The 27,461-nt window shown below is 48.2% G+C and overlaps 1 protein-coding gene and 1 long non-coding RNA gene across 3 annotated transcripts in view; one reads left to right on the forward strand and one right to left on the reverse strand.

The window, feature by feature from the left end:
- The window catches only part of SLC35F3 (solute carrier family 35 member F3), a 287,899-nt gene that overhangs the window by 93,726 nt on the left and 166,712 nt on the right, over positions 1 to 27,461 (reverse strand). The window contains exon 1 of one of the 2 annotated variants that reach the window (XM_060033781.1): positions 4,611 to 4,925. The exons of the other annotated variant lie outside the window; for it this stretch is intronic. Within the exon in view, the coding sequence (XP_059889764.1) occupies positions 4,611 to 4,686 (76 nt within the window). The 5' untranslated portion in view covers positions 4,687 to 4,925. Of the gene's footprint in view, positions 1 to 4,610; positions 4,926 to 27,461 lie in introns of those variants that run through there. 2 annotated transcript variants of the gene reach the window in all.
- Positions 5,714 to 7,126, forward strand: LOC132439487 (uncharacterized). Its single transcript, XR_009522370.1, has 3 exons — positions 5,714 to 5,817; positions 6,904 to 6,949; positions 7,037 to 7,126. It is a non-coding gene; the product is annotated as an uncharacterized lncRNA (long non-coding RNA).

The raw sequence follows: 27,461 nt of genomic DNA on the forward strand, positions 1-27,461 counted from the left end.
CTTCCCTTCTCCTTTGCTGGGCTAACCACCCCTTCTCTGGTCCATTCTGCTCTCCCAGGGCCCCCCTCCCCTCCCCCGCCTCTGGCTGCGTCAATCACATTCTCCTGGGGCCACCACAGACCTGTCCCGGCACCAGCCTCCTTCCTCTGGTTTCCAGAACTGCCTGCTCTCCCCAAGTCCCTCCCCTGCCCCCTAAAGAGAGCATAACTCCCCCCACCTCTCTCCCTGCTGGACACCTTTACCTGCTTTTCTTCTCCTTCCCCAAACACTCACCCCTTGCCATCTGGCTGGGGGACCAGCACCCACTTAAAACTGTTTCTACACAACCACATCCTTTGGCCGTACCTGATGCTCCACCATGCTTCCTCTTACTTGGCTTTCTTCCTGGAGTCTCCACGATGCCCTAGGCTCTGGGTTCTGCCTCCTATCTCCCTGGCGTCTGTGGCCAGCAGGCTTCTGGGCCAGCCTGTTCACCTCCACGGGGCCACCTCCCACCTGAGCTGTCACTCGGCCGCCACCGCCTCTTCCTCCCAGGTCCTTGTCTCCTACATGCCACACCTGCCCTTGAAGGAACCGCCAAAGCCTCCCCTTCAACTTGTCTCAATTGGACGTCCCCTGTCTCCCTTGCTGTGACTGCCAATGGCATCTTAATCTTTATCATTTTTTTTTTAATTTTATTTTTTTTGGCCGCGCCGTGCAGCTTGTGGGATCCGAGTTCCCCAACCAGGGATCGAACCCGCGCCCCCTGCAGTGGAGCCGCAGAGTTCTAACCACCAGACAGCCAGGGAATTCCCTACTCTCATTATCAAGAGGGATATATTGTAACTGTCATTTCCATACCAAAAAACGGATTCCCAGAGAGCTCTAATCATTAAACCAAAGTTACCTGCTTCAGCAGGAGTGGCGGGCCCCAAACCTACTCCATCTAACTCCAAAGCCCTCATTCTTTCCGCAATTCTACATGTGGCCGGCCTCTTGGGGGAATTTACTGTCTTGTTCTCAACCGTTAATTCCAGTGCACGTAATTTTACTGAACATGAATTAGCTGGTTGTGAATATAGATGATGCAAGTAAATACTCTACTAAAGATGTGTTACTGATCAATATTCAGGGTCTGAGTCCAGTGGGAATGCCAGGAAAGGAATATGAAAACAAGATGTGCTGTCCGACAGGACAGATGCCATCACCTGGGCCGGAAGTCCCTTTTCAAGCCTCGACTCCTACCTGAGGCCCAGCTGCAGACGCCTCGTGCTTTCTGGCCAGACCTGTGCACACGCCATTCCCTCTGCCCGAAAAAGCGTCCTCTCCCCTCCTTGCCTGACACGTTTTCTCACTCCCATTGCAATGCCTCTACCTCAGATTACCCAGTTATCAGTCTCCCCGTAATACTCTGTCCCCAGTTCTGAAGCACAACTTACTACCTTGTGCCGGATAATTTATTTATCTGTAGGTCTCTTTCCCACTAGACTGAAACTCCCTTAAGAGAATGAAGCTAGCGTTGCTCCTCTTTGCATTTCCAGGGCTTAGCTAAGTAGACAAAGGACACAGAGCAGGCTCGGAGGAGGTATTTGTTGGGTAAATGAAGTCATCTTGTCCACCTTCCTGTGTTTGAGTTCCACTAAGCGCTGTATTTTCTATTTTGGTTTTATATGTACCACATGCTGGTGCCTTCTTGCCTCCCCTTAGAAGACACACCGCACAAGCTAATAAATATTCCTTGCTGGCTGTGTTCCGTTCCTGAAGCCTGCCTGCCATCCACACAGAAACAGCCACAGTATGGGGACCACCTTATCCTGTGCATCCAAAGCAAAACAAAATGATTCAACACTTCCAAAACAAGCATGCAAGATGCAAATGGTTTCAAAAAATAGACCCAAAGCCAAACTGAACACAAATACCAAGGGAAAAAATGCAGGCAGAGAGAAAGAGCTATATGAAAGTCTAGGCACACCCAGGGCAGGTTTAATCAGCCTTGCCCTGCAGACTCTTGCTGACACACACAGGTATCCTATACAAAAAGGCCATTGGAGACTTTCTAGTATCACTGGAACGCTGCTTCTAGATACTTCTAGACGCTTGTAGATACTTCTAGATACCCCACACGCGCACTCTTTGAGAACAGCAAGAAGGTTTGCTGAAGGTGCGAGACAGTCTGTGACTGGAGGATTGCCAGATATTTATTAAGCACCTACTGTGTGCCAGGCCATGTGCTAGGTATTGTCACCTACCTACCTTCCTCACTGCATTCGTTCCCCAAATTCTGCTGAGGTAGATTGTTAGTTCTCGTCTACAGCTGAGGAAACCGAGGCTCAGTGTTTATGATTTATACACATCACACTGCAGAAGGGGAGTCTTCATCCCCAGATCTGTCTGATTCTTAGTTTAATACACTTTCCACTATCCACAGACATTTACATGCAAATGTTGGTTTAACAACCAAGCTCGTGGACTTCCCTGCTGGCACAGTGGTTAAGAATCCGCCTGCCAAGGCAGGGGACACGGGTTCAATCCCTGGTCCGGGAAGATCCCACATGCCACAGAGCAACTAAGCCCGTGCACCACTACTACTGAGCCTGGGCTCTAGAGCCCGTGCGCCACAACTACTGAGCCCACGTGCCACAACTACTGAAGCCCATGCGCCTAGAGCCCGTGCTCCGCAACAAGAGAAGCCACCGCAATGAGAAGCCCGCGCACCGCAACGAAGAGTAGCCCCCACTTGCCGCAACTAGAGAAAGCCCACGCACAGAAACGAAGACCCAATGCAGCCAAAAATAAACAAATAAATTTATTAAAAAAAACAAAACAAAACCAAGCTCGTGGTTTGCCATGATTGTCCCTGCGAACAGGAGGCTCAAAGCTCACCGGCAGTAGCCCTGAGAGACTTGGGGGAGGGTATCCCCATTTTCACCCCCTGATGGCAAACCCCAGGCCTGGCTAGAGGGAAGCACCTGTGCTTGGCATGTCACCCCCCCCCCCCGACCCCTGCAGCACATGAGGTCACAGTGCCCAGCCTCGGAGGCCCGTCATACATGCCCAGCCTGATTCCGAGGGCTCCTGAGACCGGTCCTGCCCGAGGTGGGCCGGGGGCTGCCCGGGGAAGGTACCCGCTGCTGAAGAGCAGAGCTGACCTGGCTGACTTAAACAGTGCGGGCAGAGCAACTTCCTATGAAGACCGCATGAACGAGCAGACATTTCCAGTTTCCCCGAGGGAAGCGAATATCCAACCCTTCCCCTTCCCAACCTGCGCATATATCTAGGCAAGGTCCCTGAAAAGGCTTGAAAATGCAGTGCCTCACCCCGACCCCACAGGTAGCACATGCACTGAATCCAGGTGTAGCTCACTGATACCAAGTCTTTCCTCAGACTGGGATATGGGGAAGGGAGGAGACAGCCACTCGAAGGAAAAAAAAAAATCAACCTCCTAAAGGTAGGAAATGAGAAACAGGTAAGTAGTTGCAGGTTAGTGCGAAGTGATGTTCTGAAAGGCATGTGTCCAACAGCCCGGGGTTCCACTCCTGCTTCCCCACCTACTAGCTGTAGGTCTTGCACAAGTCCATCCACCTTTCTGGGCCTTAGAGTCCTCATCTCTAGGATGCGGGGTAATGGTACCAGGCCCGCTACTGGCGGACTTCCGTGGACCCGCCGAGTGCAGAGCACACAACTGCCCTGCTAGCTTCCGTCTTCCTCTCACTGGTTCTCAGTCTCACTGTAACAGACATGAACTCGCGAGGGGATACAGGGTCCTCGGAGACCATCACACAGAGGTCCCAGCTCCAGGATGCCGTCCCAGGGACATAGCAGAAGCCGGGCTCACTCTCAGAGCCCACGGGCTCCTGTTTGACTGGGCTCCTTAGTTCAGGAAAAGTGAGGGCCTGGAACTGAGGGGGGGTCTGCTTTCCTCTCCCTGCTGCCGGTCCCTTCCCAGCCCCCCACCTGGCCAACCGGGCCAGCTCTAGGGAGACTCGGCCACTTCGCCTCTGCTTCCTGGGAGGAGGAGTCCGGGGCTGAGGCTGGCTCTCTCTGCTGCCCGTCCCATGCTTGCCATGGGAAAGCAAGGTCTTCTGTGCTCCTGCGGGATGCCCGCTGGGTCTGAGTAAGGCACAGCTCTCCGGGGCCGCCGGGGCCGGGGGTCTCTTCCTTGCCCTGGGTTCTGCCTCAAGTTCCCGGACTGGGGGGAAAGAAGACGTTTCCAGGCTGCTGGTGGCTTTGCGCTCACCTGCTGGCCCTGCCACGGAGCGGGGCATCACTGGGCTGGTGGGCTGGGGAAGCCTCAGAGCGAGCCGAGGCGAGGCGGGGCGTGGGGGGGGGCGGATGTCTCAGCCTGCGGCAGCCAACCCTCTCCCGCCTCGCCTCCGGCAGCTGAGCAACGCCTCTGGTCAGCCTGCGGGCATGGGGGGCGGCGGCGGGATGCTCCAGACCCAGGGGGCTCAGGACAGGCCTGGAAGGAGCCGAGGAGCCCGGGAATGAGGCAGCCGGGTGGGCAGCCCGCGGCATCTCGGGGCAGCCGGGCGGCCGAGTCGCCAGCCCCGCAGGCGCGCGGCGCTGCCCAGGGGCCACAGGTAACAGGGTGCCGGGCTCCCGTTCCAGGCCCCGCCGCCCCGGGCCGTTACCTTCCACTTTGGTGAGGGTCAGGACCGGACTGTTGCAGGCGCTGAGCGGGGCCACCCGGGCCGAGTGCTTCTTCATGATGAGCCGTCCGCCTGCAGGAGCGCCGCCGCCGATCGCCTACATGCTGGGGCCGGCTGGAGAGCGCCTCGCGGGCCCGGGGGCCTCCTCCGGGGAGGAGCGCGAGCGGCTGGCCGCCCCGGCCCTGCCTTCCCGGGCTGCCGTGTCCGCGCGGGGCTCACTGCGGCGGCCGCCCCGCGGAGCGCATCGCCTCCGGCCGCGCAGCCACTCCGCACCCGCGCGCACAGCCTCCCGCTCCGAGGTTGCCGCAAACTCCAACGTCACGTACAAGTGCGCTCCCCGCTCCCACCCCGCGGGCTCACCTGCTCCGCCCCCCGCCCCGGGCCGCCCAGCCCCGCAGCCCGGCTTCCTCCCTCGGAGCCCGGCGCCGGGTGCAGCCTCCGGGCAGCGGGCCGGCCCGCAGCTCCCCGGCAGCCCCTGCCCTTTCCTGTGACCAGCGCAGGGGAGGGAGGCCCTGCAAACTTAGCCTCAGCGCTTCACAAGTTTAAACGGGGAGTTGTTCGACTTCGGACGGAGAGCTGCCTCCTCCCTGCGCAAATTCCTGAATTATTGGTTTACGGAGCGAAGCTTCCCGCGGCTGGCATTAACGTCTTTGAATGAGTCTAGGGCACATTTTCTGCCTGACCCCGGCGGCCAGCTCTTTTTTCTTTTGGAGACGATGCCAAGTCCAGAGAAGCAGGGCAGCCACAAGAAAACCAAGGCTTGAGATTTCTGCCCCTGCCCCAGTCCGGAGAGGCCAAACTCCCTGGGAAGCGGGGAAAGCTTCATTTCCGCCCAGATCCCAGGTTTTCGCTGCAGCTTTTGCCTCTGCAGGCACTGGTCTCACTGCTCCCACTCAGACCCACCTGTAAGCCACTGACCAATGATGCTTGATAAAAAGCAATGACATACCTCTTGCATCACTAGCTGGGCGATCCCTGAGTGACTCCCTGGTACCCAGGACGTTTATCCCATGATAATGCACCATCAAAAACACCCTGCCATCATCTCTGCAGGTAGGATGCACAGGACTTGTGTGGCCCCCAAACTCCAAGGGTTTTATGGGCATCTCATTCACGCACGCGCAGCCATCAGTGATCCGCTTTGGTCTCAGTCTCCACTGGGAATCTGAAGGCTCCGTAGCGACTCAAGGTGGGTTTCGTTGTTATTGTTAAGTCCTTACCCAGACTTTCGGACACCCCCCCCCCCCACCTGGTTTCCTGTCTCAAAGTTGACGTTCTACTCTGTGACGGCATATTCTCAGCACCCATCAGGGTGACTCAGTGGCATGGCGGAGGCGGAGAATGACCTCAGAGCTACAGGGTTTCCCTAGCCTGGCACCTACCAGCTGTCTCTGGTGACATCCACCTGCATGCTCCCAGGTCTCTGGTAAAAGTGGTTGCTACAAGCTGCTCTTGTAGGCTTCTTGTTATTACTTGCCCTCTTGAACAGCCGTGATGAATATAATGGCTCCTGGGTCTCCAAAAAGCCAGGGCTTCCCAGGGTTGCTGCCTCATCATTATAGCCAAGGAAAGGTTTTTGGGGTCTCCTCAGAGCCCTCTAGTGGTAGCCTCCACGCTGTGCGCCTCTCACAGGGAGCTTGTCCCCAGATCCCGAGATGACATTACAGTAAGTCACTAAGCCATTCCTTTCCTCGTAAATATTAAGCACAAATAAGCTTAAAGCAAAAAACAAAAACAAACCAAAAAACAAACCTCTTCTATAATATTCTTATGTGTTATTTCATCAAGTTCATCAATCAACATTTACTATATACCCAGTAACTAAAATAAATATCACATCATAACAGCACCCAATTTTTGAGCACTATGTTTCAAGTACTGTGCTAAGTGTTTTACATAAAGCATTTCATCTTCTACTCACAAAAGCTCTGTAAAAATCACTGTTACCTTGTTTTACAGATGGGGAAACTGAGGTGAGGAGAGGTTAACTAAAATGTCCCAGGTCAAAGGTCAAGGCTGAGCAGGGATTTCAATCCAAGTCTGAACGAATCAAAAGCCTACACTTACCACTGCTCTGCTCTTCTCTTACATTATAAATGTAAAATGCAAAAATTCCACGTAACTATTCCAGCTGAGGTGGGAGACATTTCCTTTCATTTGAATGTGGTTTTGGAAAAGCTCATCATGCTCACGCTTGTCTGAACTCTCCACACTCATTCTACTGCACAGGTCACAGCCAAACTGTCCAATAAATATCTGTCTGATTGTTTTTTAGGTTATCTACTTTCTATTTATCGCAATGTTATGTACAAGCCAAATAGGTAAGTAAATGTTATCAATATTAAATACCCCTGTCATTAATTTCACTCATTAACTAACTGTTACCTAAACTTCTTTTCCCCCTGCAGGATACCCCAGGACCTTATGATACCTGAGAGATCATCACCTCTTCATGGCTGTCAATTTCTGCTTACCAAAGAGGCGGTACCAATTCTCAATTTCCTCCCCTTAATTTTAAGTACTCAGTGCTGTTCTTTTTTTTCTATATTCAACTCGATCAGCCTTGGGTACTCCCTCACCTTGTGTTCCAAACAAACAAACAAAAAAACTTACTCTCCCTCCTGAAATAAAAAACAAACTTCCTGCACTCCACTTTAAATCAGGAGTCCCTGCTGATTTCCATATGAGTACTGCTACCCCTCAGCATACATCTTTTTTGGGAGTAGGTGTGATGCGGATGCAATTTAAAAACTTACATACATAAAATTATTCTAGAAAGTTAACTGTGTACTGGTGTATGAGTACACACTAGTATTTTGAGAATTCCAACAAGTTAAAACTCTATGCTGGAGTTAGGCTATGATGATCTAACTCAGGGATATCTAGAAAATCACCAAGTTCCCCACTTAACACCTAAATCTCAAATTACCAAAAAAAGGTGCTAATAATTCTTTCAACAAAGAGAGAGACATGATCCCTGAAATATCAATGGAAACAACTTTGTATAAGTAATATCCAGGCCAGAGGATGGAGCATTTGACCTCTTACCTCCATTTCTCTTTGGAGGGTAGGAGTGTGAGCTAATAACTGAAGGATATCATTGGGCATCCACCTGTCTTAAATTTAGTATTACAGGGATTTATCTGAAAGGAGATCTGGGGTGACTTTTCGGGTCATATTCATTACCAGATCTTCCCTGTCATCTTCTGAAAACGTATGGTATGGTGGTTCGCCCAGCAAAGCCAAGCCTTCCCTTAGCTCTACATAAGATGGCAGCTGTTCGGACAGAAGCCTGTTCTTTGTCACTAACCCCACTCCCTCGTTTGTTTTTCTCTTTTCATCAGTGCAGTTGAGGAGGGGGGATATTTAATGGAAGTTTGTGGCTGCCTGGTACGGTGCGCTCATAAAGACGACATGGTCTTTGTGTCCTTAGTATTATAGCCCGATCACTGAAGTTAAGTTCACTGAATAGATACGAGGGTAACAAGGCTTTGACGCAGAACTTACACACCACAAGCCTGACTGTGACACTCCCTGGCCTGCCCCCAACAGCGTCTCTACCGTCTCCCCACTTCCCACTTGCAAACCAGAGAGGAAGAAGTAAAAAGAGGGGGCCCAGAGAAGAAAGGAGGTGAAACAGCCAGGTTTTCCTACCACCAAGTGGCTCTATTTCAATTGCAACCCAGCGGTGGGGATCCACCCATGACCCTTGAGGGGTGAATCACCAGGAAGGGGCTGCTATGCAGGGCCTGGCTGATTCCTCAAACTCTGGAGGCTCACCATGCTTCCTCCTGGCACTGGGCTCCCAGCTCTGGGCTTACACTCAGGCTCCAGCCTCCCGAAACAACTCGCGTTGCCCAAATACCCTGTCCTGCCTTCCTGAGCAGACTCGTGCTTCTGACATCCATGGGGGTCACTGGCCTGTTCTTTCCTCTGTGCTGGTATATGAATACCTACAGTCCAACTGTACTATTCCAAGAAGGCATCCAATCTCTTTGGTGGGGTTAAGTGGTACTTATGATTCTCTTGAGGCCAAGACAGCATGGAAAATGTCTTGACCAACAGCCAGGAGCTGGAGTTTGAACTCCAGCCTTGCCAATCGGAGGGGCCAACCTTGAGTGGTCACTCAGCCTATCTCGGCCTCGGTTTCCTAATTGGGGCCCGAGAGGGTTTTCGAACTGTGTTTCCTGGTCTCTACGCAAAGCAACTCTAGTTTGACCTGTCGGGGTTCCATGGTAGACCTGGTTTATAAAAATGCTGTCACTGTAAAAAGAAAGTTCTGAAAACCACTGACTCTATAGCTTCCAAGATCCTGTCTGGCTTTAAAATTTGGGGTGTGTGAAATTATCTTCTTAGATAAGACAATGGTCACTGCCTCCAAAGGCCTTAAAAGGATCTTATTCTTTGTGAATATCTCCACTTAGTTAAGTAGACTCTTGCTTTACGTGGTTTTCTCACTCTTTGGACAAAGTTAGAAACACATTTACTTTTGTCAAAATTCATAAAGTTGTACAGTAAAAAGGATGAACGTTACTGTTTGTAAATTATATATCATCTTTACAATTGGGAAAATATGTTTTACATATACAAACATATATATAACTGACTTTAATATTTAATAAAATATACCTTTTACCATGTTTTGGCTGTTATTCTATTCTGTTTTTTCTATTCATCTTGTTCTATTCTTTTGTGTTCTTTCATTGCAAAAAAATGCCGACTGTGATCACCTTAGTTGGTTTTATACCTTCCTCATGGGTCATAATCCACGTGATTTGAAAAATATTGTTAACAATAATATTCTTTGTATGTGAAGATCTTTACTTAATCGGTTCAAAATAATTAATAAAAATGTAAAATCCAGCTAAGATTTTCAATAGCCAGAGAGCAGACCACTTCAATTAATTCACTCTGAACTATTAACACTGTTTCATCGTCCTCCTACAGTATTAAGTAGAAGAGTAATAAATTATTTTTGTGGTTACCAGCATTTAAAAATAATCACTTAAAGTCGTTCCAGGAACCAGAAATGGACTTTTACCCAAATAAGTCGGTCTGCAGCATTCAGAGTGGAGCAAGCATTGGTATTTCCAACAGGAGAGAAAGTCTCATGATTAAAAGAAATTAACTCTCATGCACTGGGCAGCTCATTGCCCTGATCCGGCAGGAATAATTGATAACCTTTTTCAGTAACTTCAAGTGCAAGTGCAGGAAACAAGAGGGTGGCCTTCCCCATCTTCACATCTCCCTTCTCTTCTTCAGCCATGTGTATGACCAGGATGAACCCAGACTCACTGCGGTTCCGTAGGATTTCTCCTCTTTCTCTAAGGAGAAATGTCAAGGTTGGATAACTCCAGGCAGGACATCAAGAGGCCAGATCACTGGATGTCACCAGTGGGCTTCCAGACACATCCTGTCCAGGCACCTCCAAGCTTTCTCCATGGTGATTAGACAACAGCTGGCCCTGTGGTCATGCCGGGCCCAGAGCTGGGATCATGATGAACGATGGGGGAGGCACAGAGGTGGGAACAGGATGTCCGGTAGTTTCCTTTGTGGCTCCTAGGCTGTCCTGTGCTCAGGGAGAGCAGCACAGCCGGGGGCGCTCCTAGGTGGACGCCTGGATTAGCCTGGGGGTCCCCCTCCTGGGACTTCGGAGACCTAGCCAGGTGCCAACACAGTTGAGGGGTGTAGAGGGACCACACAGTGTCTGGTCCCCAGTAGGTACTCAAGAAATGACTGTTCTCTTCCACCTTGGGAAATGGACATGCCAGCTGCCACGAATTCCTTCCAACACCCTGAGTCAGTAGAGAAAGGGGCACTGCTTATAAATGTTTTCATTAGGGCAAGTTGTTCAATCTCTCCAGGCTCAGCCATTTCATCCTTAAAATGGAGATAGTACTGGTAGATACCCTATGGTGTTGTTGTGAAGAGTAAAGGAACTGACACTATGGTAAGTGATTACAATAGCATGTGGCGGATGGCAGGCACTCAGAACACATCAGGCGCTATTTTCAGTCTCTCCCACTAGGTTCTTTAATGGGGAGGGGCCATCTCTGTTTTGTTGTTATCTCCAGGGCCGAACACAGTGTATGGCTTCTGTAGTAGGTGCTCAAAGCAGGAAGGAAGGCAGGAAGGAAACAAGGGAGAGAGGGAGGGAAGGAGGAGGGAGGATGGAGGAGGGAGGGGGGAAATTCACAGGACCCAGAGTTCTTCTAGAATTGTCGGCTTCACCCTCCTCCAGGACCGTGCCTTCCGCCCGCGTGGTACCAGGGGTGACTAACCGCGCTGGCTGATTCCCCCGTGCCCAGGGCTCTCTGGCCCTCACTGGCTTCATCTCAGAGGAAGTGCTTTAGAGACCAGGACAGTGGACTCAAGGTGCGGAGCCCGATCAGATGGCATTTAGCTCAGAAACAGCTGCCTGCCGTGTTCCGGATGATTCATCCAACCCAGCTGGCCTCCCGTCCGATCCCCCTGCTCTTCCTCCTCTGCGGGGTGGGAGCCAGGATACTGACCTACCTCACATCCCTGTCAACACCCGGGGCAGACTCCCTTGGCTGGTGTTTGTTTCCAAGGGTGAAACAAAGCGACTGGCCTTCAGACTCGGCTTGAAAAGAGGAAAGATGTGTGGGTTTGGGAAGGAGCCACTCCACTCACGAGTTACTAAGCACAGGACAGGGCAGCGCCCACAGGCAAGGGTGCCGTTCCCTGAGGACCATTCAAGTTGGGCGGACAGAAGTTCGGAAGTTCTGATTTCTGAGCTCGGGGCCCACTCTGACTCAGAACGCCCTTTGCATTTGTCCGAGGCGGTGATCACCTCTGCCCCGCCCTGCAGTTAGCTGTATACTCTTCAGCTTCCTGCTGGGCTGTAAACCCTGGGAGGCAGGGACCTTGCCCACGAACAGGGCCTACGTAAGCATCATTGAGGGAAGGAATGAAAAATCACCAGGGCAGAAAGAGCTGGAACCTGCCAGTGGTGGAGAAGGACAAGAAGCTGAGTCCAGAGCAGCAGACTGCAAGAGGCAGGTTCGGTCAGGATGCGTGTCCTGAAGCAGCCCCTGCAGGAATCAGGGAAGTCCTGCCCCTTCGTCCGAGGACCTCCAGGCAGCACAACTTCCTGTGTGCTCTTCACGCCATCCCTGACCCCCGCTGGCTTCTTTCCTCTCCTGAGGACCTGGCTCTCCTCTTCGGTTCCTCGTTTAGGCTGGTGGATCCAGGAAAGAGCTCAGCCCCCCGCCGCCGCATTTTCCCAGTGCCAGCAGCTGCTACAGGCCCCTCACCTGCCTCTTCCTCTACCCCCACCCCCGGCTCCAGGTCCACCATCCTCCTTGCCAAGCAAAACGTCCTGGGAAGTGTCTTCTGTTGACCTGACCCCGGAATTCCTGTGCCTAAAACCCTCCTCCTTGCTAGACTGCTTTCCCCGAAGTCTTGGTCTGGCTCTTTTTTTCCCTGAGGACAAACTTTCCTCTGGCTACTGGTGCCCCCTGCTTCCACCCAAAGAACAAAGCACGTTGCTCCCAGCAGAAGGTTTCACTCTTGGCCAAGCTGCTGTCTTCAGAAGCCCTCAGGCCCTGCCCTGGCCTCTGGCTGTTTTCTGCCACCTCAGTCTCTGGTTTCAGAGAAAGGGGCGCCCTGGTGGAGGCCAGGAAAGCCAGGTTCTTGGTGGGGGAGGGACCCGAGTGTGGCTCTAGCATTCCTGCTCTCTGGAACTCACGCTTACCAATCACTTCGCTGAAAGGCTTCAATGAAGCGCATATTCTGTTCCTGGGGGTGTGCTCCCTGCTCGGTGACAGTGAAGGTGAGTTCTGAACAGTGATACCCCACGCATGACATGCTGAGGCCATATCTCAGAGCACAGCTGACCGAGTCCAGTGGAACTCTGTGAACGCCCTGCGTGAGAGTGACAACTGTGCCTGTCAGAGATGATTACCAAATGATCCACTGGCCCAAAAGTATAAAGTGCTCCAAAGAAACAATTGTGTCTTCCCCCAAAGCACTGAGAATGGCCCTTTTCTCCCTTGTTTTGCATAAGGTATCTATTGACCTGTACTGGGCATATGGGGGACTGGTTGCAGCAGTCACCAGACAAACAGGTGCAGGACAAAGGAAGAAAGATGTTCCACGATTTAATCAGATACAAGGAACGCACCTCTTTTTTTTTTTTTTTTTTTTGGCAAAAGCAAACAAACCAAATTCCTGCTTAAGGCCAAGTCTGTTCTTTGCTTGGGGGCTGAAAGAGAAGGTCCCACCAATTCTGGACAAAAGCAAGAAGAGGCCAGAGGTCTGGAGGTTACAACCTCCTCCTGACTGAGGCAGTTGGTTACGCCTTCCCGCCCAAATGAGTGGCTAATGTAGAACAAGGGGACAAGCCTCAAGGTTTCCCTAAAGCTCCGGTGGGGTTTGGAGGGTTAAAGGCATGCATGGCTGTTCCTAAAATTATCTTGCTGGTATTAGAGTATTTCTGTCTTGTGGATTCCAGAAATATGTTCCAATGAATAACTCCTTGTCACTTTGACAAAGGTGAGCTTCTCAGTGCTTCAAGGGCACATCTGAGGCAATGGATCAGGGACCAGCCCAGAGCACTCGTTGGTGAGACCACTAGGCTTGGTTTACGTTCGCTAGAGCACGTCAACACAAGTATGATTTTCTAGCCAATGGGAACGTTTTGAAATTATCTACCCAAAATTTGTTCTTGGATTTTTGTCAGTCCCCATTTTGCTTTTAAGATGATTGTCTTGGGAAGTTTCGTGTACTACCGATGGGAGCAAAAATATACCCTATCTGAAAGTTGGCAGAATCTATTGAAATTCCTACAAAATAAAAGCTTTTACGGCTTATTACCCACTATTTCCATTTTTAGGAATTTCTCCCAAGAAATCACCTGATGTGAATAGAGATATATTACAAAGATGTTCATCCAAGTTTTCGTCTTAATAAGTAAAAAGTTGGAAACAACCTAAATGTTCAACCACAGGGAAATGAGAAATAACGTATGGTGTACTTACACAAAAGAGTTTACGTTTAACACAGCTGATAAAACAAGTTCAATAACACAACAAAGGGAAAGTTCTAGAGAAAAAACAAGCTATACATTTTATCCAATATGATCTTCACATACACTACATAGTTCCTTCATCTGTAGACCATGTCATTCATATATATATATATAACATATATATAATAATATACATTATATATATAACATATACGTTATACATATAATATATATGTTATATATATTCAGAGAAATACTAAATAGGCTACCACTTTTTCCCCATTTTTTTCTAACCACCACAAATAAAAACAGTGATTCACTCACTTTCTCCGCGACACTTCTCTAAAGGAGAAGGTTGTTCAGTAGAGGAGGGGCTTGAGACCAATCTTGATGCTTAAGAATAGCTTAAAGGGTCTAAAAATATGTCTCTTGTAAACACACAAATGCTAATAATAACAGGAAACGTCTTCATGTACAGGAGTGCATAAAATAATGGTGTGGTTGGTCTTTCTTCTAAAATATTTAGACAATTTCTCTTCTTTTTTATAGAAAATCTTTTTACATCCGTGCTTTTAGAGCCATTGTGCCTCTGTCTTTGCAGAAGTGTCTATTATAATATCAAAAATAAATATACAGTTCTGTTCTCTGTATTTTAAATATTTTGCTTTCTCACATCCTTTTTATATCCTTGCTGTATAAATTTTCAGAACATGCTAGTAATGAGCAAAGAGAAGGTAGGAGTGAGAAAGGTGCTTTCATAAGAGCATTGACTTCTTCATGCAGGAGGGAAGGAGTGCAGACCTTGAAAGCTCTTGAGTTGGTGAGAGGCATTGGTCGCCCTCCTACCTGGGTGGGGATCTCCTGGGCTCAGCAATGACCAGTTGGCTTGACCTGACTGCTTCTGCCTTTGCTCCAATCTCAGTGAAATCTTTCCCTGTCCTCTGTCTCCTTCACCTTTTCATTCCCGCTTCAATGTAGCTTTAGATTTTGCCCTTGAGTGTACATGAGTGAAAAGGCTAATGGGTCAGCATCTGTCTTAGACGGGAGGATGGCCATCGCCTTGCGTCCTGGCTGGGCTCCTTGCTGCCCCATGACCTCAGTTTCAGGGCCTGGGGTAGAAATTATTATTAGACATTATTTTATTCATGGATTTGTGTATACCCATTACATATTGTTTATTAATACAAATACTTCTCAGCTTGGATTTATTTGGTCTGATCCATTCTCTCTACCTCCTGAAAGCTCAAATGTACAAAGTGTCACACAATTCACGATCCCCTCTTTCTCTCAAGCTTGATTTCTTTCCCTGATGCTGTCTAAAACATGCCCCCTTTCCATCTCCACCTTACCCCTCCTTTAAGCCCAGTCTTCTTGGAAAACTATAAAAATGGAAACAAAAAACCAGACCATCAAAAGGAAACCATCATGCAAAACTATAATCCAAAAAGATACGTGCACCCCAATGTTCATAGCAGCAGTATTCACAATAGCCAAGACATGGAAGCAACCTAAATGTCCATCGACAGATGAATGGATAAAGAAGATGTGGTACATATACACAATGGAATACTACTCAGCCATAAAAAAGAACGAAATAACGCCATTTGTAGCAACATGGATGGACCTAGAGATGATCATGCTAAGTGAAGTAAGTCAGACAGAGAAAGACAAATAGCATACGATATCACTTATATGTGGGATCTAAAATAGGACACAAATGAACTCATCTACAAAACAGACCCACAGACATAGAGAACAGACCTGTGGTTGCCAAGGGGGAGGGGGGACAGGGGAGGGATGGAGTGGGAGTTTTGGATTAGCAGATGCAAGCTATTATTCTCTATAGAATGGATAAACAACAAGGTCCTACTGTATAGCACAGGGAACTGTACTCAATATCCTGTGATAAACCATAATGGAAAAGAATATGAAAAAGAATATATATATATATGAATCACTTTGCTGGATACCTGACACTAACACAACATTGTAAATCAACTATACTTCAATAAAAAAACTTTGTTTTAATTTAAAAAAATAAATAAAATGATTAAAAAAGGAAACTGTCATGGACACTTGCATTCAAGTCTTGAATTCCCTGCTTTTGGCGGTGAGAACCAAGCCTGGTGCAGCTCTGTGAGGGGCCCAGCTTATGGGAAACATGAGAGCAGCTCATCGATTTTTGTTTTCACCTTGACTGCTTATTTAAAGCGGGCTGGCATCAAATGCTCTATTGACAGCGGTATTCTAATTTGGGATGAGAAGCAGCCTAAAACATCTAAGACATGATGACTATGCTTGAAAATCTGTCCCCGGCAGTGGCATTCTCAGAGTTCAAGGCACACTTCACCCGTGGCCCTGGAAGCATTATTTGGTTCATTCATGAGATGGGAAAAATAAACCACAGAGGCTTCCATTCAACTATCCTTGGAGCTCATTGAAGATAACAAACAAACAAAAAACCAAAAACAAAACCAAAAAGATAATTTAAGGTGTTAGCCTAAAATGGAATTAAAAAAAAGTCACTTTCATTGCAAAATATGCATCCACAACCCCGTCCAGAAATGATATAGGTAAACATAATTTGTCTCCACTCAGATACATATTTGTAGGAAACCTCTCTATGAATCTGAATGGTCGTGACAGTATCAAGCTGGGATGTGGAAAGCATGTACCTAATCTGATCCACAGCTGGGGCCTCGCTTGGACTTTGGCAAAAGTTCAGTCCTGCCTGGGCTTTGGGTATGGCTTACAGATGATACCCTGTGGCCAGTCCAAGTGGTTAAGAGCACGGACCTTCTGAGGTAGAAAGGGTTTTGGAAATCATCTAGTGCATCACTCTTAATTTGGGCCAGGAAGGAATAAAACTAAAAGGAATGCAGAGAAACAAAAGACTATGGCTATTCTGGGAACACTAAACAGAGGCAACCTAAATATACCTCCAGAAGTGCACAACGGCCAAAATGAGGAGGTCTGTCTTGCAGCTGCTGCTGCTAGGAAGCTGAGAGTATTGTAGATCGATGGGACCCACCTGCATTTCAGAGACTCTTCTGCAGGTAAAATAAAGAGGCTATTCTTTCTTGGACTTCAATTTTAAACTTTGGACGAGATTCAGGAAAATTCTAATGCCTTTAAAATGACTCGTTTTTAGGAAAGGAAGTTGTGCCTCTAGGAAAAAAAAAATTCAATCTGAAGAAAGAAAAGACAATATGAGTGCTTCCTAGCTCCATATGGAAGTTTTCTGGGAGATGGGGGTTTCACAAGGTGAAGTTAGGTGAATTAGAGCATCTGGTAAGGCGTTTTGTCAGAAAGGAAGACACAGGAAAAATAGCAAACTCATATGCTTCTCACCAGCAAGAAAGTGAAAAGATAACAACTAGAATGGGAGAAAATATTCCCAGACCACATATCTGACTAGGGATTTTTATCCAAAATATGTAAGAACTCTGATGACTCAATAATAAAAAGGCAATTCAATTTAAAAATAAGTAAAGGTGAGGGCTTCCCTGGTGGCACAGTGGTTGAGAGTCCGCCTGCCGATGCAGGGGACACGGGTTCGTGCCCCGGTCCGGGAAGATCCCACATGCCGCGGAGCGGCTGGGCCCGTGAGCCATGGCCGCTGAGCCTGCGCGTCCGGAGCCTGTGCTCCGCAACGGGAGAGGCCACAACAGTGAGAGGCCCGCGTACCGCAAAAAAAAAAAAGCTGAAAATGGGCCAAAGAATACCTCACCAAACAGATGCCTCACCAAAGAAGATGTACAGATGGCAAATAAGCAGGTGAAGAGATGCTCCACATCATATGTCATCAGGGAAATGCAAATTAAGACAACGATGAAATACCCTTACACATCCATTAGAAGGGCCAAAATCTGAAACACTGACAACACCAAATACTGGCGAGGATGTGTAGCAACAGAGACTCTGCCATATTCTTGGTGGAAATGCAAAATGGTGCAACCACTCTGGGAGACAGTTTGGCAGTGTCTTTCAAAACGGCACCTACTCTTACCATATGATCTGGCCATCGTGCTCCTTGGTATTTACTGAAAGAAGCTGAAAACTTATGCCCACACAAAAGCCTGCACACGGATGTTGACAGCAGCTACGTTGATAACTGCCAAAACCTGGAACCAACCAAGATGTCCTTCAGTAGGTGAATGGGTAAATAAACTGGTCTATCCAGACAATGGAATATTACTAAGTGCAAGAATCTGATGTGAAAAGGATGATAGGATTCCAACCATATGATATTATGGAAAAGGCAAAACTATGGAGACAGTAAAAAGATCAAAAAGATCAGTGGTTGCCAGAGAGGGGGTGTGGTAGAAGGGGGGAAAAATGAATATGCAGAGTACAGAGGAATTTTAGGGCAGTGAAAATATCCTGTATGACATTATAATGATGGAGAGATGTCGTTACCCATTTGTCCAGCACCGAGAGTGAACCCTAAGGTAAACTATGGACGGTGAGTGATTATGATGTGTCAGTGTAGGTTCATTCTTGGTAAAACATGTACCACTTTGGTAAGTGATGTTGATAATGGAGGCTATTTATGTGTCAGGGTCGGGGGTGTATGAGAAATCTGTGTACCTTTCTCTCAATTCTGTTATAAACCTGAAACTGCTCCAAAACAATTCAATCTTTAAAAATTGAAAAATAAAAAAGGGCAGAAGATCTGAACATCCATTTCTCTGAAAAAGATATACAAATGGCCAACGGACGCACATGAAAAGATGCACAACATCAACGGACCTCAGGGAAATGCAAATCAAAACCACAAGGAGATACGACTTCACACCCATTCGGATGGCTAGAACCAAAAAGTCAGACGACAACAAGGGTTGGAGAGGAGGTAGAGGAATTGAGAGGAAAACCTCATACACTCTGGTAGAATTGTAAAATGTGCAGACACTTTCAGAAAACAACCTGTCCTTCCTCAAAAGGTTCAACATAGAGTTATTATTATTACCCAGAAATCCCACCTCTAGGTATGTACCCAAGAGAATGAAAACACGTGTCCATACAATGACATGTACATGCATGTTCACAGCAACATTGTTCATAATAGCCCCACATGGAAACATCCCAAATGGCCACCAACTGATGAATGAATACCGAAAACGTGGGTGTATCCACAGAAAGGAACAGCATTCAACCGTAAAAAGCAATGACGTGCTGATACATTCTACAACATCGATGAGCCTGAAAACAACATGCTAAGTAAAAGACTACATCGTGTATGACCCCATTTATATGAAACGTCCAGAACAAGCAAATTTATAGAGACAGAGAGTGGACTAGTGGTTCCTAGGGGGCTGGGGTGGGGGGACAACTGGGGGGACTGCTCATGGGTAAGAAGTTTCTTTGGGGGGTGATAAAAATGTACTAACATTACAGGTGGTGATGGTTACATAATTCTGTGAATACACTAGAAGTCACTGAATCGCACACTTCAGGTGAATTGTGTGGTTTGCGAGTTACATCTCAATAAAACTTATTGAAAAAACTTAAAATCTTTAAAAATGCTTCTTAAAATCTAATATAAAAATTTATTCTGAACTATGGTCACACATATCTATTGGTATCTATTATTAAATAGTAAGGTTTTTTCACAAAAATATCAACCGTAGTTTACTGTGTTCGGTGGCATTGCGAGGTGACTTTGAAAATCATTTCTCTTGTTCCATTTTTTGGGACTGATTTTTCTTAAGCAAATATGTGCTAAACATGTTGTCATGAAAACAAACAAAAGATTGGTCAGGTTTTAAAACTGACTACATACAGCCTTCACACCAAATATTCAGTACATCTACTCACTACCCGTATACTCCTTAGGCCTTTGACATTTTTGTTTTTTAATATTTTTTTAGTTCAGTTAATTAATTATTTTGGCTGCACTGTGGCTTAGCTGCGGCACACAGGATCTTCATTTCGGCTGCAGGATCTTTTTTCAGTTGCGGCATGTGAACTCTTCGTTGCGTCATGCGTGCTGGATCTAGTTCCCCAACCAGGGATTGAACCTGGGTCCCCTGCATTGGGAGCGCGGAGTCTTACCCGCTGGACCACCAGGGAAGTCCCAGGCCTTTGACATCCTTAAGCGTTTGTCCTCAGAGCCCATTAAGTCACTAGAGATGATTATAATCCGTACCTAAATATTTCAGCTCCTGCCTCTGTGAAGCGGGCCTGTCCCTATCTTCCTGGCACGGTGGTGGTGGGGACTGAGTAGGACCCTGCATCAATCAAAACTGCCCAGCAGTGCAGCGATGTGGCCTGGAGCCAACTACTTCATCCACTCATGGGCTGGGCAAGGTCGCCAGGTGCTGGCCTGGCTCCCCACGTGACTGTTTCAGCTCTGTCCCTCAGCAAAGTACAAGCCGCCCACATCATAGGTGTCAAGGGTGCTTACAAATGGCCCCAATGCAAGAGTTAAGTCTAGGAATGCCAAGGGCTGCTGTAGATTTCCAACAAAAGTTCTCTCATCAGTGCTTATCCCAGACTTTATTTTCCCCCTTTTCTATGTATGTTTTCCCTGAAGGCCAATATAGGGAAAATAATGCCAAAAAATAGGGACCCATTCTTCCCTTTCTTCTACAGTGCATGATTTTCTACAGTATAATTACTTCTTTTTCTTTCCAGGAAATCAGAATATCTACCCCCTTCACAAAGGCGATCAAACTAGGCTGGACGCATGCCTTCTACCAACCAAGCAGGAGGCTTCCCAAGGGAACTGGTTTATCAGAGCCGCTCAGGACAAGGTTATACCGACCAAGCACAGAGAACACCTTACAGTGAGTCTCGTATGTTTCCCTTTTTCAAAATCCTTGAAGGCCACACACAGTCCAATCCAGACGATTTACTCTATATCCTGGGAAGTGCTAAACCAGCTCTCCAAAAATAAAAGCCCCGATGTGCAGCATTTTCCAACTGCCCTGATGTAAGCACGGATGATACGGTCCATTTCAGGCTACCAATATGATGTCACTGGACTTGAAATTGGGAGATGTGTACAGTTGCCTCTTGTGAACTGGCACGAGCCCGCTTCGGCATACCACTAGGTGTTATTTAAGAGCACGTGAACGATAATAAAATTTTAGGCCACCCAGTTCAGTGATTACAGCACCACAGTCTGAGCACCTGTCAGTAAGGGGGGTGAGCGAATCAACTAAAGCATGTACATCTTCAATCTTAACTGCCCGTCATGGACTCTGATGCTCTCATGACCCCAGTTATCCATCACATTTTAACTCGCCCTGGGCTGGCTGGCTGCAACGGCGAGGACTGGGGAAGCCCAGTCCTTTGACAGCTATATCGAAACCCAGTCTATCGTAGCTTCAACGTTCTTCCTTTCTGATGTAGCTTTTCACTAAATTCTGCTGATTCTCACGGATATATTTTAAACTGTCTTGTCCCTCCTCCGTCTCCACTCTCATTCATTTTCCAAAGCGCCCTGGCCGGCACGGTTGCTGGTTTCTTAACTGGTCCCCTGGCATTGAGTCCTAGCCTCTCATGGCCGCTCGCTGTCACCAGAGGGGTCTTTCGGAAACGGAAGAGCTCCAGGCTCAGACGATCCATGCCAACCATCACCCACCTGCCTTCTCCCTGCAGACATGCTCACCTTCCCTGCGCACCTTTCCTTCCTGTCTGTTGCTTTCTACTCCTCTGCGCTCAGCTTCAGTGTCACTTCTACCGGGATGCCTCCGCTGGCCCTCGGCCCTCTGGGCCATGTCTCACACACACACTCGTGGTGGTCGGCCGCGTTCTGCAGCATCCGTCACCCTTTCCCCAAATAGGCCGCTATGCACGGATTCTTCGAGCCTCGGTTCTTCCTGATTTGAGTGAGCTCCAGGAGGGCAGGAGTCTGTCCAGCCTCATCTCTAGGGCTTCGATGATGCAGGGCACAGGGGGAGCTGTTCAGTCACTGGCATGAGGACAGGTGCGAGGCACTGAGAAAGGACTCTGAACTTGTCCACTTAACCCCCCTGATGGCTCTCCATCATCTGCAGCAGGAGTTTGCAACTCTGTCTGCTCACTGGATCACGTGAAAATACAGGTACTCAGACTCCTATCTCGGACCAACTAAATAATCTCAGGGAGGGAGGGATAAGGCATGCCTAGGCATCTGCACCCCTAAAGAGCATCCCAGGTGACCCTGCTGCAGAATGAGGACACAGGACCACGCACCTAGCAGATAAACCCCTACACCTCAGCCTTCCCCAGACTCCACACCCACCTTTCACATCCCTGACTTCTAGAACCAGCTGTATGACCTTGGAGATGCCTTTCTTCCACCTCCACCACCCTCTGGATGGAAAATTCCTCCTCCGCACTTTTGAAGACCCAGATCAGATGCTCTCTTCTCTGAGAAGCCCTTCCTGATGCTTCCAGGTAGAGCCGCTCTCTTGCATGCTTCCAGCAACACTGTGTTGCATGTGCAGTTCCCAAAGTGTGTTCCTTGGAACTCTAGCTTCTAGGGGTGGGGACTATGGGAGACGGGAAGGGCTGCACAACACATATCCACCGCCCCCCAGAAGATCCACAGTGTACATTAGCTTATTAAAGGCTCTGAGAAGATCTGCAATAAAAACAATTAACACAAAACAAAAACCCGCTGAAATTGATTTAACCCGTTGTCTCTTACACTTATTTGATCATGGGCCCATTTTCCTCAGCCCAACACTTAGGAAAATTCCTCAGGAGTTACTGTAATTATTTGTTTAAACACAGTTCTCTTCTGGACTGGTCTCCGAGCTCCTGGAGGACAGGGGTCATGTCTATTTAGCTTTCCATCTTTGCTACTTGGCAAACTTTGAGCATCAGCATGCGTTTCTTGAACAAATTGTTGAATACCTTGTTACCTCTCGTGACTTTTCTCTGAAAATCTCAACTCTCAGGATTTCCGGCATTTGCTTTTTCAAAATATTTGCTCAGAACGGGGATGCTGAGTTTCTGCTCCGTTCCTACAAAGACCAACTCCACGGCAATTTAGAAACTGGAGTGTAATTCTTGCCTCCTCCATCCAACTGTCATGAATGTTTTATTCTCTTATCCATCACAGTTTCCTGGGAACAGTTTCATCTTTTAAAAGAAATACATAATCCTGGTTATCAACAGGAAAATGAGCAAAACGCCTTCACAGGAACTCATTTCTTACTTCAGCAAAAGGTGTTACTCAATACATTAGAACACCGATTGAGGGCTCTTCTATTTCCTCTCTTTTTCCTTTGAAAGGAAAAGATATTTACTTTCTTTTTCCTCTGAAATTGCTCAGCTGCCAGAGTTGATACTCAAGAGAGTTAACCGTCTACTAAAAATCTCTCCAGTGCCTCTGGGGTGTGAGTTGGTATCCATGTGTCAATACATCTTCCTATGTTTATATTTACAGTGTGATACAGCTGAGGGGAAAACCTGGAGGGCATTTCTAACAGCTCATTGTTAATGATGATCATGGTGTGTACAGGATATCAGAGAAGTAAATCTATTTAATCTTGTTAAGAATAAAAAATGTGGGTGTCGTTCAGCTGCCTGCGTTTTTCTGGTTGGTCTTTCATCACAACAGATGTGTTATTACTGCAAATACGCTCCCATTACAACCTGACGTTGGTTCTTTTAAAACTTCTGTTCTCTGGAATCAGTGATATTGAGTCAAGGTCAATGAAGATTTGGAAGCATCTCTGCAGATGCTCTTGAACAAGGACTGCAATGCTCTCTGGGGGAGCAACAGGAGGCACGTGGCCTGATTTCACAGCCTGGAGTCTTCAGAGATGTCACCCTCCTCCCTGGGGCTCTTCATGGGTAAGAGAATGCCCTACATTTCTCCCTGCACCCACCTGCCAACCTACACCAGGCTGTTACTCGTTCACTCCTTTGTTCCTTGATTCAATGAATGTTTACTGAGCACTTACTTGTCGACTGAAAAGAAATATGTACAACCTGAAAGTTGAGAGCTATGTCTCATTCAGTGAACGTTCTGAGGACTTAAGCCCAGGACATGGCATCTCAGAGAACTCTGGGAAACTGTTCGGAAGAGGCAAAGGGTGCAGGGTGCGGGGGCAGGGAGAAGCCAGGATATAGAGGAGTTTTTGCAACAAAGACCAGGTAGTCGGAACCTCAAAAGATTACCGTTAATAAAAGAAAACCAGATAGCTTAAGGTAAAGAATTTAGTGCTTTTCTCTTTATGGGCAGATACAAGAGTCTGGGTTCACTGAAATCCCTCCTTTGATAGGCACCTCAGCTACCTGGGGCCAGCATCCGATGCTTCTCATTCTGAGTCTCCAAAGGGTGCACCGTGGGGGTGACAGCAGCAGCTGCCTGCTAGATGGGGGAGCATATCCTGTTTCCATCCTGGGTTCCCCCAGGGCTCACGGTCAGGGCGGCTGTGATGTGATGGCTCGATGGCTGCAATATCCTTGTTTACTGATACGGCAGGCAGGATTTTAGCTCACACATCAGGCACTGTGCTGGTGGCTGGAGCTAGACAAAGACTGTCCCTGACCGAAGTCCAGCCCAGCTCCTCTGAGCCCACTTCTCAATTGGGCCCATAAAGACTAGAACAGGGCTTCCCTGGTGGCGCAGTGGTTGAGAGTCTGCCTGCCGATGCAGGGGACACGGGTTTGTGCCCTGGTCCAGGAGGATCCCACGTGCCACGGAGTGGCTGGGCCCGTGAGCCATGGCCGCTGAGCCTGTGCGTCCGGAGCCTGTGCTCCGCAACGGGAGAGGCCACAGCAGTGAGAGGCCCGTGTACCGCAAAAAAAAAAAAGACTAGAACAAACACTAACATACTTTAAAAATTTTTTTTTTATTGAAGTATAGTTGATATACAATGTTGTGTTGATTTCTGCTGTACAGCAAAGTGACTCAGTCATACATATATATATTATTTTTCATATTCTTTTTTTAAAAGATTTTTTTAACGTGGACCATTTTTAAAGTCTTTATTGAATTTCTTACAATACTGCTTCTGTTTTACGTTTTGGTTTTTTGGCCGCGAGGCATGTGGGATCTCAGCTCCCTGACCAGGGATTGAATCCACACCCCCTGCATTAGAAGCCGAAGTCTTAACCACTGGACCGCCATGGAAGTCCCCTCTTCTTCATATTCTTTTCCACTGAGGTTTATCACAGGATATTGAGTATTGTTCCCTATGTATACTTTCTAACAGCTCCAAGGCACATCCCTGGGATGACGCCCCTTCCCTTAAAGAGCCTGTCTTCAAAAACTGAAGGCTGCCCAAAGAATTTACTGTTTGCTCCAGCCAACCCGATGATACCGCGTCTCCTGGTCTCTGTGGGAGGGTAGGAGTCAGATTTCAATAAGTGCCAGGTAACACACCCAGACGGGTTTCTTAGGAACCACCCCTGTCCTGCATTTTCTAATTCTTCACTTCCCTGCCTCTGCTGTCTACTGTGCTTGACGCTGCTGAGTCCCACACCCACCCCTTTCCAGTCACCTCGGTGTGAACTAAGAATGCCACGTGCCATATCAGTAAAAGAAAGGATGTTGCAGCCACCAAGCCGTCACATTACAGCCTCCCTGACCGTGAGCCCTGAGGGAACCCAGCATGGAAACAGGATGCTCCCCCATAAAACCATCAGATACTACGGCCACCCCGAACAGTGCACTCTGTGAAAGCTCAGGATGGGAAAGCACAGGATATGGGCCCCAGGTAGCCGAGGTGCATGTCAAAGGGATGATTTCAGTGAGCCCAGACTTTGCACCTTCCCATACATAGGAAAGTGCTAAATTCCATAACTTGAGATTTCTGGTTTTCTTTTATTAACAGTCATCTTTTGATGTTCCGACTGCCTGGTCTTTTGTTGCAAAAATTCCTATATATCCTGGCTCCCCCACTTGCCTCTTCGGAAGAGTTTCTCAGCATTATCTGAGATGCTGTGTCCGGGCTTAAAGTCCTCAGAATGTCTGCCGAATAGAACATAACTCTCAACTTTTAGGTTGTGCTTTTTTTTTTTCAGTCGACATCTGTACTATCCGAGTGGAGCTCAGTGCTTTCCCCTACCATCAGCGGTCACTGAATCAAACCCGTTTTCCTGCTTTTACTGACATGCAGCTGTGTTCGTGTTGGACAAGATCAAGCATCTGCCCTCGTGGGGCTTACACTTCAGCGGGAGACAGTGAAGAAGCAGAGCAGGAAGCGGGGTGATGTGCTAGGTCTGTGGGGGTCAGGGAGGCTCCCTTTGAGAATGTGAAAACTTAGCTGAAACCTGGAGGAAGAATAAGCTAAGAGCTGGGAGGAGAACATTCCAGCCAAAGGAGACACGAGGAAAGGAGGTGCACGTCCCAAGAACAGAGCGAGCAGGACATGCGTCAAGGGGTGAGGCTGAAAAAGCAGGTAGGGACCCAACCCACCTGGTCTTGAGGCCTCGATACCTCCGGACTATTAAAATGTTCCTTTATCTCCTTCTGCCCCCGGCCAGGGTCACGGTGGGAAGCCAAAAGTGTGGGAAACCAGGTGGAATAAAGTCAAATTTGAATCAAGACGTTGTACCGTGGGAACGGGATGGAAATAAGGCAAGAGGCAAATCTGCAGTGTAATAGGGTCATCGCATGCCTGGGGGAGGCTGGAGTGAAGGGGGTGCTGGGATGGTACGTGAGTTCTTTGACAAAGACCATCTTAGCAACTGCTCCCTGGAAGGCCTGGCCGGGACAGCCGCGGGGCAGAGAAAGCAGCAGAGAGCAGAGGGGCGTTGACCACACGTGCCCTCTGGTTGCTCCTTCCCTTTCCACTGGTCCACTTGCTTGTGGTTGGTCTTCCTTGCCCTTCTCAGAGCCGCGTGCAGTTTTAAGAGGCAGGAATGCTGAGCTGTTGTTTTATCCCCTGCTTAGAGAGGAGTGTCTCCAAGCTCACGGAAAGGCTGGCAGGAAGGATGCTCACAAGGTTCCAGGCATATGTGCTCTTTCCAAACATGCAGACACCTGTTTTTTTTTTTGGCTGCGACATGAGGCACGTGGGCTCTTAGTTCCCCGACCAGGGATCGAACCTGCCCCCCTCTGCATTGAAAGCACGGAGTCGTAACCACTGGGCTGCCAGAGAAGACCCTCTTGTCTGTCTTTCTAACTGCTCTTCTGCAGAACTGGGCATGGTAGGAAACAGGGAAATGGGTTGAAAATCACCAGAATCGGAACATTCTGGGACCCAGGATGCACATAGACAAGTCACCTCCTATCACAGAGAGAGTCTGGAGATGCCCAGGGTCTCTTATGTAAGTGCTCACGTCTGTTCCTTAGCCCTTAAGGGGTCCTGCTGACCCTCTGTGTATCCAGGAGTCGCTTATCCTCACTTCCTGTGTCTGGGATCCTCTCTCCTCCCCACCTGAGTCACTTCCTGACAGCCCTGTGTTTGTATGGGCAAGCCTGGCTGGTTCTCCGTTTATCTAGGAGGTAGGAACCTTTAGGTAGAGCATCTGATTTAAAAATCTTTCACACAAGGTGGGATCACTGGGTAATAACTGGGGCCCCTGCAGAGGTGCTGATGGAAAGTGACAAGAGCCCCAGAGTTAAGAACCTAGGGAACTACCGTCAATTTTCCCCTCCCGATAGAAAAGTTGCCATGTGTATCAGACCAATTTCCCTGGCTGGGCATACAGGGGAGGGTAGGAAAGCTGGGGTAGCTAAGATGAGGAAGGAGGGTTCAGAGCCAGGCCAGAGACCAAGGGAAAGGGAAGAGGCTCCACAGCCCCGAGCGTTTTTCAAGAGCCAGGCTCACGACTGGCCTCCTGCCATGGTGTCCCATCATCATCCTGATAATAACAGAGATTATGACCTTGCAAAAGGATGCCGTGAGGATTAGGTGAGGCGTGCTCACGAAGCGCCTAGCCCAGCACTT

The sequence above is a fragment of the Delphinus delphis genome, chromosome 16 (genome assembly GCF_949987515.2).
Source record: "Delphinus delphis chromosome 16, mDelDel1.2, whole genome shotgun sequence".
In the NCBI taxonomy this organism is placed as follows: Eukaryota; Metazoa; Chordata; class Mammalia; order Artiodactyla; family Delphinidae; genus Delphinus; species Delphinus delphis.